At 43.6% G+C, this 12,899-nt stretch overlaps 2 protein-coding genes across 2 annotated transcripts in view; one reads left to right on the top strand and one right to left on the bottom strand.

Annotated features, from left to right (window-relative positions):
- Positions 1–2,758, bottom strand: part of LOC108152588 (breast cancer anti-estrogen resistance protein 1) — a 39,197-nt gene extending 36,439 nt beyond the window's left edge. Inside the window, exon 1 of the mRNA XM_017282035.2 lies at positions 2,171–2,758. Coding sequence (XP_017137524.1) covers positions 2,171–2,545 — 375 coding nt within the window. The 5' untranslated portion in view covers positions 2,546–2,758. The remainder of the gene's footprint in view (positions 1–2,170) is intronic.
- Positions 2,759–3,138: 380 nt separating this feature from the next.
- Positions 3,139–5,953, top strand: LOC108152589 (WD repeat-containing protein 78). Its single transcript, XM_017282038.2, has 6 exons — positions 3,139–3,328; positions 3,383–3,541; positions 3,615–3,836; positions 3,904–5,336; positions 5,402–5,614; positions 5,680–5,953. Exons 1-6 carry the CDS (start codon positions 3,254–3,256, stop codon positions 5,888–5,890), a joined length of 2,313 nt encoding a protein of 770 aa, XP_017137527.1. The 5' UTR covers positions 3,139–3,253; the 3' UTR covers positions 5,891–5,953.
- The last annotated feature ends 6,946 nt before the right edge of the window (positions 5,954–12,899 follow it).

Raw genomic sequence — 12,899 nt, 5'->3', positions numbered from 1 at the left:
ACGGCATCAAAAGATACATAAGGACATCTAGGTATTAGAGATGTTTATCTTAAAAGGTAGCCAAAGAAGGTTTCCTTTTCAGAATAACCATAGAACACATCATCGTGCCGTTACTTTTATCTCCACTTCCTTACATCGAAATTAACTTCCTTGAAGAGGCAAGTTTTCCGCATAGTTATGGTCAAGTTCTTTAGCTCAAAGTTTATCCCATAAATCCCCCACGAACAGCCACACAAAGTGCACCTCCAGAGCAGAGCCCACGCAAAGTTGTGCTCATAAATAGAGTCCTTCGTCCTTTTGTTCCTTGGGACGACAACAAACTTAAATTGCGCACATCTTTTATAGCTCTTACAGCCGCTGGAGAGCGAACGGGGTGGTAGGTGGAAAGGTTGATTAACCCCTCGAGATGATGTTGCACAGCAAAACAAACAGCACGAGATGGAAGAAACCCCACCGAACACTCGAAGAGAGAGTGCTTGTAGCTCTCTCTCGGATAAATTCAGCAAAAGTGCTGACAAACAAAAAAAAACCGACTTTGAGGTGGCATAAACTTTGCTCTCTTTGGGACTGAGCTTAGGGTTTGGGCCTCGGGTGGGGGGAATGCCAGAACAACCCCAAGTGAGGTTCAATTGCGGGCAAGTGCAAGGCTGTGACGGGGACGGGGACTGCCACTGGGACTGCGGCAAAAAGAGAAGAGTTCACATTGGCATTGAAAAATCGAATCGAATCGGGGGATAAAAAATAAAAATCGAAAGCAAACATAAACAGAAGGAAGCCACCCTCCTGTAAAAAGATGCTGACATCCGAGGGATGTGGAATACATATATCTAAAGATATCTGAAGAGCTAAGGCAGGAAAGGCCGACAGGAACGACAGCAACGACAGCAAAAAGTCAAAAGGAAAGTTTCTTCAAGCACTCGATGGGGCCAATAATGTATACAGTCTCAGGTCTGAAGTGCGGCATCCACTTCATCAACTTCAGATGATAGTTGGGACTCCACATCACTGGCAGCAGCAGCAGCAGCAGCATCATCAGCATCCTTCAGAGTCTCTTGTGCAGAAGGAGCACCGTTTCCACACCCCCAATCCGCAATGCAAATTTGTTTCACATCACGGAGCATCTGACGTATGACGTGACTCCGAACAGAAGCCAGTGCCAGACATCGACACAGCCACCACTACGCTGGGACTCCCTTTCGCTCTCCATAGTCATCAGGCAGTCAGCAGACGTAGCCAGCAGTCGGATCTACTCTGACTTTTGTTTCGTCACGACCATGCCGTGTCCACGTATCCCACCCAATCCTCTCCAGCTCCGGCTCCAGCTCCCACTCGACTCGATAGGTGTTTACATAACATGGCATTCTCTCTCTCTCTCTCTATTGTGTTCTCTCTGCACGCATGCGGCTCTCTGTCCAGCATCCAGCCATTGAGCTTCAGCTGCCTTCCACCTGGACCCCGACAGCCGGCCTGCTCCTGGTCGGTGACTTTTGCTTTGGACTCTGCTTCGCTGGTTAGCCGGTAAAAACAGTTTACAATTTTACGTTACGCACCACCCTGCGTGTCCCATAATCTGTATGTATCTGTATCTGTGCTTTGTATCTGTATTGTGTATCTATAGCCCTGTTACTGTGTACGCATTCGCTTGGTAGAGGGTTGCCTCATGACTTTGCCTTCAAATGACACGAAAGATTAGGAGAAGGGATTACGAATGATGAGGGGATAGATCAGATCAGATATGGGGGATACGGGGGCAAGGCTGGCGAATGTCTGAAGGAAGTACAGAGCGTGTAACTTTCTTTCGTCCTTCAAGCAATAGAAGATCCATTGGTAAAGGGTTAAGGAAACCAAGATCAATTCTATAAAGGACCTATAAAAGGTGTAAATAGTGGTGCTGTTTTATAGATAATCCTCCCATATCCAAGAAGGAATAACTCTTTATAGGTACAGAACTTTCTCAATACGTTCCTCGCTTCACATGGGGGTTCTGGACCCTGGCAAAGCCCTGTATTGCATCTCGTATCCCTTAGCCACATACGCAGTTGTACACCACTCGTATCTCTGTTCATATCCATTCCTGTTGGCTTGGGTTAACCTTCCAATTAACGTCACGTTCACTCCACTCCACTTCACTTCACTGTGTCCTGCTCCCTCCAACTCCTTTGCAACGTACCTGCGCACTTTTCACCCGGTGTAGCGTGCCGCCAGTGATGACGCCCGCCGTGGTCGCCTTGGCGTGCATTGCCACTGAATTTATGACGTACTGCGTCTGCAGTTGCTGTTGCTGCTGTTGTTTTTGCTGGTGGGGAAGCGGCTGGTACTGGGGCTGCAGCTTGGCCAAGACTGAAGGCGTTTGCGGTTTGGGCAGTGCCTCGCTTGTGGCCGTTGTGGCCGCTGCCATTGCTGTTGTCAGTGTCTGGGCTTTTGCAACATTCCTAATTGAGTTTTCTGGTACTCGGTTTTCACTTTGGCACTCCATTGACTCCATTGATGGAGGCTCCACGAGCAGTGGAGGCTGTTGCTGCTGTTGCTGTTGGGTGCTGGACATAATTAGGATTTTATTTGCTCTCTGTTGCTCTCTGTGTTGCAATTTATCTCATGTCTGGCAGCCAGATGGAAATCAATTAGTCGCACTACACGTATCTTAACTATCAAGCATCAGGCACACACACACGGCACAACACTCAGGGAAAACGAAAGGAAAAACCAAAGCAAGCGAATCCACGCATACGGATACACGGACGCCGACGCCGACACGAAGGAGAAGGTGTGCACGGAACGCGGGTTCAACTGTTACTGGGATTCGCACTTGCAACCTTCACAGTCAGGGAGCCAGTCAGCCCCGGCGTCCTTCGCCTTTTTTGGGGTGGTGATGGGCTGTGGGTGGTGCGTTGTGGGTGGTGGGTGGTGGCTTTAAGTGTTAACTTTATCTCACTTTTATCTAACGAGCAAGCGCAGGGAAAGTCCCAGAGAGAGAGAGGGAGAGAGAGAGAGAGAGCCATTATGGCACGTGCTGCTCCTGAATGCGGAAAAGCTAAACAGATTTAATTAAGAATTATGAGAATATTCCCCATTAACTTGGGAGATTGATTAGAATGTTATCCCAGGATGCCGTACGTTTCCTGTAATTTTCACCAAAAGTAGGCACTCCCCAAATCATTCAACTCACAAAAGTCCCCCTTCAAATCCATTTTTCAGTTTAGAATAATAATTTATATCTTTTACCAAATAATTTCAACGAAAACGCTCCGCCATAATGAGCATTTATTCAGATCGGAGTACAGTCGCGACTTCGCTGCCAAGTTCTACACGTGAAACCGAAAGAACTACGGTAAGTGGTGGAACCTTTTTTGCAATTATATTTCATGCTAAATATGATCCACAGTGGCCAGCACTGGGCGATCACAAGAATAAAAAGTCCGTTCACGTGGCCCCTAGCACGTCCGCGGACACCCTCAAGGCACATAAAAAGAAGAAACCCGATCATGTGCATTATTACAATCAGGAGATAGCGTCCCATCTTCAGTATCGTTCTCAAATCAGGGTGGGTTTTGCTTCCGCCTAAGAACTTGATATTGGGGTTGGGATTGATCTGCAGAGATCTCTTACCTTTTCAGGTGGTCGAAGAGGTCAATGGCGAGGAGGTGGACATGACACCAAAGCTCATACCGACCAGCTTATATGCCGATCAATTTTTACGCTTCAACCTGACGTTTCTCCATCAAATGGCGAATCTGTTGACACTGCACTCCAGGGGGGCTTCGCGCTCTCGCACACGCTCCAGCATGCGTACGGGAAATTGGGGCAACAAGCAGTCCATCGACGATCTAATGAATGGGGTTTGTTTGCGGGACACATATCTTCCAGGGAGTCGCCTTCTTAAAAACTGTATTCCCGATCCGATAGATCACCTACGAGACCATTAATTTCGACGTGCCCGCCATCCGCGACAAAAGCGATAAGGAGTATAAGCCACAGCCCTTCAACAAGTCCTTCGTGAAGGTAACTCTCCGCAAATCGGATTTCTTTGAGCTCCACTCGCAGAGCAGCACCACCGCTGCCAAGGGCACAGCCGAGGGCGACGAAGTGGAGAAGGACAATCGCGTGTACGAATATTTGACGGCGGGCAAGGGCAAGGTACGTCGCCGATCCGAGAGCCAGGCCCAGACGGACATTTTGCTGACCACCTCGCGGGCGGTGAACACCATTCTGGTGACCCAGGCGACGGTTAGCTCCTATGTGTCCAACTTTGAGATGTACGACACGGTGCACAACCTGCACCGCAAGCTCTCGACGATGCACAGTGTGGACAGCCTTCAAGTCGACGCCGAGGCGCAGACCGAGATCGTCGACGAAGAGGACGACAGGGCAGAGCGCGGCAAGGCGAAGTCCGAATTGGAGAAGCTGTTGGGCAGCCCGGAGTTCAGGAATGCCGTCATGTTCATGGGGCGCACCCTCTCCAGCAACACGAACGAGGGGGGCATGAAGCGTTTCCGCAACTTCGCGAAGATCGATCGCTCCGCGCCGGAAGTCAAATACGTGTACTCGATGAAGCTGCTGTTCCGCCTGATGCCCGTGCCCAGTCGGGATGAGCGGAAGGCCGTCAGCGACATTAGTTTCTGCCGCAGCAACGGCGACATTCTGGCCGTTGCCTACGGCCTCTATTCGTTCTCCTCGCAGCAGGTTCCCGAGTCTGGGAGTGTCTTCGTCTGGAGCATCAAGAATCCGGGGGAGCCAGAGCGCGCCTATTACTACCCGATACCAGTGACGGCCATCTGTTTCTCGCCGTTTCTGCCCTCGCTGATTGCCATCGGCCTCTACGACGGCAGAGTCGAGGTGCGGGACGTGAGCAGCCACGCGCACTCACCCATTGCCACATCGCAGCGTAGCACCTCGCCGGGCTGTGCGCCCGTGGTGGCCATACGGTGGATCAAGCAGGTGGAGGAGGGCGACAGCTCGGACTTTGATATCGATCCCTTTCTGAGCCTGTCGCAGGACGGGTCCGTCACTCGATTCCGCATCATCAAGAGTCCCTTTCTGCTGGGCTTCAATCAGATGACTCTCGAACGCGTCGAGGGCCATCCAGAGGGCCTCATAGTGCCCATATCGCCGCTGATGACATGCGAATCGAACCGACATCCGCAGGGACTCAGCCTCACGACCCATCCGGTGCAGAAGGACATCTACTACGTGCTCACTGACGAGGGGTGCATCCACAAGTGCTCCATCAACTATCAGCATCAGTATCTGGAGGTCCTCAAGTGCCACGATGGCGGTGTGAGCGTCATGGAGTTCTCTCCCTGGTCGCCCAAGCTCTTCCTCACCTGTGGCAGCGATTGGTTAGCCTTTGTTCTCTCTTGAACTCTCTTTAATGAATATATTCTTACTGCAATCCTTTTTCCAGGTACGTTCGCGTGTGGATTGACGGCATCACTCGTCCCCTGCTGGAGCTGATGGATGAGATGACTCCCGTTCACTGGGCCAGCTGGAGTCCCACACACTCCACGATCATTGTGTCGGTGAACCGCGAGACAGCCGATGTCTGGGACATCAGACGCAACATCCTGCAGCCCATGGCCAAGCATGAAATGGATTCATCCTTCAATACAGTAGCACAGTGGGTAGAACCTTAGATTTATCCATTGGATTGCTCCCCTGAATCGCTCCCTCCTCTCCTTTTAGATTCTCCAACTGTGGACGCACCCTCGTGGTAGGCAACGAGCGTGGCAATACTCTCTTCCAGGCCCTAAACGATATGCCCTTTCAGCCACACTTTCAGTACGATGAGCTCGAGAAAGCCATATTCAAGGCCATTGGCAACGATCACGAGCTGCTGATGGAACTCAAGAGCATCGGCTTCTTTGGTTATCCGGACAAGACCTTTGTCAGGTAGATCGTCGATCCTTATGTAAAATACCCCCAAGTTAGATTAAAGAACATTGTTAAAGCTTCACAATTGCTCCAACACGGCTATCAATTTCCGTTTCCATCCGTTTCCAAATTGGGTTCAACGACACGGACCCAAAAGCACACGAAAAATTTCGCCAACTTTAGAGATATAACGGATTGAGTTTTGTTGGCTCATCAGTTCCGCAGCGAGGGATCAAATATCAGAGACAGAGAGGGAGAGGGTGAAGCAGAGAGCAAACGGGAGACGGCAATCCCCTGGTCGAGATGATAAGGTAACCCAACACCGAACCCTACCTGTAGAATGCAACAAGCAGTTCAAATAGATAGGGGGACGGGACCCCATATACTCCTCCCTTTCTCTCTCGCTCTCTCTCAAGTGTCAACCACGGTGGTCACTGTGGATGAGGGCCTTCGATCTTCGGTCATCGGTCAGCGGGTGTTAAATAACAAATAAACACTTGTGCACACATTAGCATACGGCAAATGGTAGCCACAGCCGCAGCCACAGAGAAAGGGGAGAATTTATTAAACAACCATTAGGGAAACTGAGAGAGAACCAGACACCAGACGACACGCCACACACCACACAAAAGACGCAGGCAGTGAGGCCAGATCAAACGGCGGGCCAGCACACACAGCTCAAGAGGTGGCCCATAAATGGTCCAAGATCTACGGCGTGTTACAGTTTTAGCCAGAAGAGAAGTTGGAATAACAAAAACGCATAGAAATAAATGTCAAAATTTCGAGGATCGTAAATAAGCAGACGGAGCGCGGGGACCACCTCAAACGATGGCCGTAAATTACACAGCACATTCTCTCTGTCCCGTCCCGGAGAATGAATTGAATGCATGCTGGAACGAATCAAAAGCAAAGCAAAGCAAAGCAAAGCAAAGGAACAGAAAAGAGCGACAGCAAAAACACCGCTGGATGTCATCATCAGTGTGGCGCGATTCGATCCTTGTCCCGACCGCATTAATTGTTGAGAAACAATCTCTGGCCCGTCGTTGTTGTCGCATTTAATGAACATTTAATTGCAGCCCACATGTGCGCCAAGCAATGCTGCCCCCAAAGAGAGCTGGGACATGGCTGCTGCCGGGACATGGACACATGGCGATGGCGGTGGCGGTTTCGAGTACGGGTTGCAGGCTGTTGCGTTGCCGTCCGGCAGCACAAATTGAAAACAAAGTGTTATTGTCCAACGGACAGCGGTGACAAGGAGACAAACGAGCTTACAGTAGCTGCCAGAACACTCTGTTATGGCCATGACAAAGCCAACCTGAACGAGCTGCCAGTTCTAGCCACCACAACGAAACGATGATGATGATGATGATGATGACGATGACGATTGCCCGCCCGCCCGACAATCCCAACACTGACAATGACGATGATGTGGCTGTTGTCTGCAATGCCATTCTGCCAATATAAAGTTGCGATTCATCAGAATATTTGAGATTCACATGCCCAAGTAGAGCCACCAGATCGCGGCAGAACGCACCAAATGAGGGTACCCTGTACCGCCCCGCCGCCCATAGGGAGAAAGGTGCTGCGGCTGCTGCTGCGCAATGCAATAAAATGGGAACAGCCAGCGGCTCGGTCGGTCGGAGAACGCCTTGTGCAAATGTGTAACTATGTGCAAGACATAATAAATATCATAAATATAAGTTCCACTCACCCTTTTTCCAATTAATTCCACTTAAAAGCACTAATACAGCCATCAGATCGCGGACTTTTATCGACTTACGCTTCACAGCAGATGCGCCAAGTGCCGTTTTTAGGGCAGCTGCGAATGTACTAGCGACTGTCCAGCACCAGGTAGTTGCACCATCCTGTGATAGGATTGTAGATGAAGAATTTCTTTTCTTTCTTTTGTGGATCTTTCGCGCACTTTTGGGCATGTCCGTCCGCACTTTATTGCACCGAATGCAGTGGGTCCACGGCTTTATCTGCTGGACGGAATACCAAGTTGGCTATCGTAAAGGTTTTTTTGAGGTTTTATATCCCAATCGCTATTGGAGGGCGCCTCCGATTCGTCTTCAAGCATAATCCTTTCCTCTGTCTCCGATGCAAAGCTTTTTAGCTCGACTCAGGCAACCCCTCCGCAAAGGATAGTGGCATCAGGTGATCTGGAGGTTGACCACGTGCGGCGAGAATGTTGTTTGTTTTGGTTTGAAACGATGGACAGGGCTCGGTACACAAATTCCGGCATAATGTCGGATATAAACAAAACGGTTAATAAAAATACGAATCTGTGCCTTGTTTTCGTTAATTATTGCAATTTTCCGACCCTCAGAAATATACCAAAATAAACCGTCTCATTTTAAAAATATACCGTAAATACTGAGTGAATTCAAGTCCTATTATACATATTCCTCTATTTTTATATTCCGTGGAATAATGCTACCTAACTAAAACCCTCAGCCCTGCCCACATAGTTTTATCCCATTGATGAATATATTTTCTACAAGATTAACTACTTTTAAGTACTCCCAATTATTGTATTCTGACTAGAACACGGTTTAAACAAAAAAAGTTCAACAAAAAAACAGTCACAATGTTCTCACGTCAATGTTGCTGGTAATTGAAAACTTGTTGCTTATAACCGGAATAAACCGATTCAGAGAGAGCCATCGATACTATCGACTGGATGCGAGTGGTGCGCGCCAAATATAAATTGTTTGAAAGTGAATGACCTAAATGGATTTAAGAGAAATTAAATTACCTTTGAAAATTATATTTAATAGATGAAATTGATAAAATATTCCATTATCTACCGATATACCATACACCGTCGGCTCAATTTTGACCTCAAAAAATACCGAAAAGTATTAAAAGTATCTTAAACGGTGAATTACAGATGACAATTAGAGCTTTAGAGAAATCACTTAAATCGCCATCATCTATGGTCCAACTTCAGGTCTATGGCCATTTGAATGGATTTCGTTGGTTCTCAAAAAACCACAAGCATTTGGCCAGCACTAAACGCATCGAGAAAATAGCTCACTGCTATGGCGCTGAATCAACGCACATATGGTTGTCTCGCTCTAGCATGCGCCAGCTGCTGGTTAACTTAGTTGCCCGCCCAATTTGAAAAATTCAAATGAAAACCAAACCTTTTTGTTTCTCTTTCTTTCGCTTTTTCGCTTCACTTTTTATTTCAATCAACACTCACACTCGTTCCACTGCCTCAGTTCCTTTACAAATGTCTCATACCATTATTTTTGAATTAACAAACGTGTGCCATGTTTTACTTTTTGGGAGTTCTTTGATATTTGCGGGGGGAAGTTTTTCAAACAGCGCGAATGCGTCTTATAGTGTAACGAACTTTAGTTATTTTTGTCTTTTAGTTTAGTTTCTCGCGGCTATTCTCTCTCTGTTCTCATGTCATTTCCTTATTCTCATTTCTTGTGCAGCAAAAATACAACGTTGCAGTCGGAATTCATTTCTCGATTTTGTTTCGGGCCTTCTCCTTAACACTAGGGGGGGGGGGATACTATTCTCTACTCCTTTCAATGGGAGATGAGATGCCATCAATCAGAGTGATCAGATTGTCTTCCTGATTGATGGATCATTTGGTTAGAGTCCCATTTAGGCGATAGTTTCATATGGGCTTACTTGTTTTTTCTTTTACTTAGGGGGAGGGAGTAATACTTCGCCTCGCTTAAAATCTATATAAATATATATATATATATATATGTATATATATATGTATGTATATCGAGTATTCAATCGAGTATCAAGGGGTCGGGTCGTTTTGGGTTGGGTTGGGTTGGGTCGTGGTAAGTACTGGATATACAATATAGTTAATAGAGGTAACCTATTACCTATATTAGTTAGTGTATTTGATACTTTGCAAGGTAATTGAATTACGTTTACGTTTACGTTTAAGAATTCTCGATTAGGCGATTTATTTCTTACAATACCTACATATATATATGTATGTACATATAAACATATATACGAGTATGTATGCATATGTACCTATGTATAACTCAGTCTAGCACCCCTAGAGATTGAACTTGGATAAAAGGATCGATCGATTCTCGGCTCTCTCTCTCTCTCTCTCTCTCTCTCTCTCCCTCTCTCTCGACTTTATCAATATACAATTGGAGTTAATTAATGTATAATTAATAACTATATATGTATGTATGTATATAGTATCGTATGTATATGTATATGTGTATGTATATGTATATATCTGTAGGTATTTGTATACTGTATAATAATTAGATTTATGGGGCCGTAATCGACCTAATGTTTGGACTAAAAAATTTCCCATAACTAAAAGGACTAAACACAAATTGAACACACCAAACAATTTCCTTGGAATCTAAAGTGCACTTAACGAAATGAACTCCCATTTGATTCGATTCGATTCGAGTCGGCTCGATCATTATACAATCTACATATACAATATATATATGAAATAAATCGTATACACTTGGCCCTGGCGTTTTATCCATAACTATGAGAACTGATCAAATATACCACATGGATGTTTTTGTTTCTTTGTTTTTTATATTCATCTAAACTTCTACTGGTTCTCTAGGCACTTTTTCTATCTGATAGATCTTCGGTTTTTCTCGTTTTTTTTTGTTCGTTTTTGTTTTTTGGTTTTCTGGTTGCATTACAAAAATTACCCAAAATATAAACGATCTACAAATGATGTACTTGTACAGTGCGTTTCGAGACTGTAATTGAGTAAGCTATCATTGAATAAGGACACCAATTGAATGCCAGATATCAAAGTCAAGTCAGTTATCGTTATCATCTCCCCATTGACTCGTCTAATCATCGAATAAGAGTAGACATCTACATATGTGAGTATCGATTATCGGCTATCGGATCAGTTAGGGATCAGAGAATGGGTAAGCTCAATTATCGGATATAATCAAATCGTTTGGCATTATCTTCTCTTCTGCGGAAACGCACTGTATCTGTATCTGTATACAAAAAAAAAAACCTAATCCAATCCTCCTCATATGGTTTGGTAGCAATAATTATGGAAAAAGGTGTGTATTTTTGGTTTATTTCCTTCTCTCTCTGTCTCTCTCCCTCTATTATCATTGATCTCTTCTCTGCTTCTCACTTAGCTTCCTCCTTTTGTAGGTTTTTCTTTGTTTTAGGTACTGCAGCACAAAAACAGGGATAAAATAAAGATTTGGTAGTACGTTTTGTGGTTTGTAGTATTTTACATTTTGGTTTCGAAACCTACGGTTATGTTCTTGAGTTCTTGGAAATCTCTCTTCGTGTCTTTCTCTCTTCCGATCGCATTCGCTTTCTTTATATTGCTTTCTGTGGTAGGGGAATAAAGTGAGAAGGGTGCCGGGGGCCGGGGGAATCTTTCAAAAACCAACCAAAGTTCTTCCAGTTCTCTTGGGGCTGGTTGGACTGGGTTGGGTTGGGTGGGGGGGGGGTTATGATTTTTGCCAATTATTGTAACCGAAATTAACCGAAATAAAAACAAATTTTGTTGTAATTTTTGTTGTTTTGAAAATGTTTTTTGTTGTATTTTTTGCTTTAATTTTTTGTTTTTTGTTTTTAATGATACGTTTTTTTCGCTTGTTTTTTTCTTCTTATCTGTTTCGCTTTTGACCAATGTACTTTATGAATAATATATATATATATATATTTTATAATATATAATAAATCATTGAATTTCTTCTGCTGCTTCTTCTAGCTGTTGTTGTTTTATAGATATAGTATGTATATATATATATATATATATATATATATATATATTTATATATATATGTATTTGTATATATAATTTGTTTAAATATTTATTTTACAATTTCTGTCTCACTATTTTTAGTCGCTTTTCTATGACAGTTTTCAAATAATCTATACAATTTATATTCTCCATATTCTCAATATATATATATATATATACATATATATATATATATATATATATATATATATATATTTCCATCTGTAGTTTGCTTTCTTTCCTTTTTTCGTTTCGTTTAATTTAATTAATTGTATACTTATGTAAGTGTGTGTAGGTGTGTGGGTGTGTGTGTGTTTATGTGTGTGGGTTTTTGCATTTTGCTTTTTAAATTTAATTTACTTAATGTTAGCAAAAATAATTTACTTACAAGTTACAAACAGATTTAGGTTTAGATTTAGTTTCTATATCGATTGCTGCTGCTGCTGCTGCTAAGCCGCTGCCACGCCCACATATTTTGAATTGTATGCGGGCGATATGTATGTACAAAATGTATTTTTTGCTTTCTTTCAACTTCTGCTAGTACATCGACTCCACCTCGTCACTTAATAGCTACTAAATCAAGGATGATTCTAATTAATATAGGGTGTAGGTGTATGTGTGTAATTGGTTTTTCGTTTGAGTGTGTGTGTGTGTGTGTGTGTGAGGGGTGCGTGGTCTAGTAATAGTAGTGGGCGTAACTTAGACTCTTACAAAAATTGAACTAATACGCGCGAGTTTTAGAAACTTCTCTCTTCTTCCACGAAAAAAAAAAAAAAAAAAAACATTCATTTAGGGTCTTACATACGTACATCATACATTATACATTATACATCATAGTACATCTATCTTTTAAGGGACTCTACAATCCACCTCTGGCTTCTCTGCTTTCTTTTCCTTACATTTCCTTTCGTTTCTTTTCGTTTAGTTTAATTTAATTTAAAATTCAATTTTTATACCTGTTTTGCATAGTTTTTTTTTTTTCTTTTTCTCTTAAACTTTTCAAGCTAATTTCCGCTTCTCTTAATCCTCATCCAAAAAACAAGAACAGAAAACGTAGTGTATTCGCACAACAAAATATTATAGAAAAAAGAAAATCATAATCAAATGTTACTTTCAAACATTCTTTTGTTTCAGAAGCACAAAAAAATCAAAGCCAAATGGTAATTTCCACTAAATTTCTGTTTTTACAACTTATGTAAATCATAAATGTATGATATATACATATATATATATGTATATATATATATATATTTTGTTGCTTTACATATAGATCCATGTCTAT

This window comes from Drosophila miranda, chromosome XR (assembly GCF_003369915.1).
Source record: "Drosophila miranda strain MSH22 chromosome XR, D.miranda_PacBio2.1, whole genome shotgun sequence".
In the NCBI taxonomy this organism is placed as follows: domain Eukaryota; kingdom Metazoa; phylum Arthropoda; class Insecta; order Diptera; family Drosophilidae; genus Drosophila; species Drosophila miranda.
Note: the sequence above shows the minus strand (reverse complement) of the source record. Positions and strands in the feature narration are given on the sequence as shown.

Coding starts and splice junctions, on each gene's coding strand:
- LOC108152589 (XM_017282038.2), top strand. CDS start 3,254: ATGAGCATTTATTCAGATCGGAGTACAGTCGCGACTTCGCTGCCAAGT. Junction 3,329..3,382: donor GTGAAACCGAAAGAACTACG/GTAAGTGGTGGA, acceptor TATGATCCACAG/TGGCCAGCACTGGGCGATCA. Junction 3,542..3,614: donor AGTATCGTTCTCAAATCAGG/GTGGGTTTTGCT, acceptor TTACCTTTTCAG/GTGGTCGAAGAGGTCAATGG.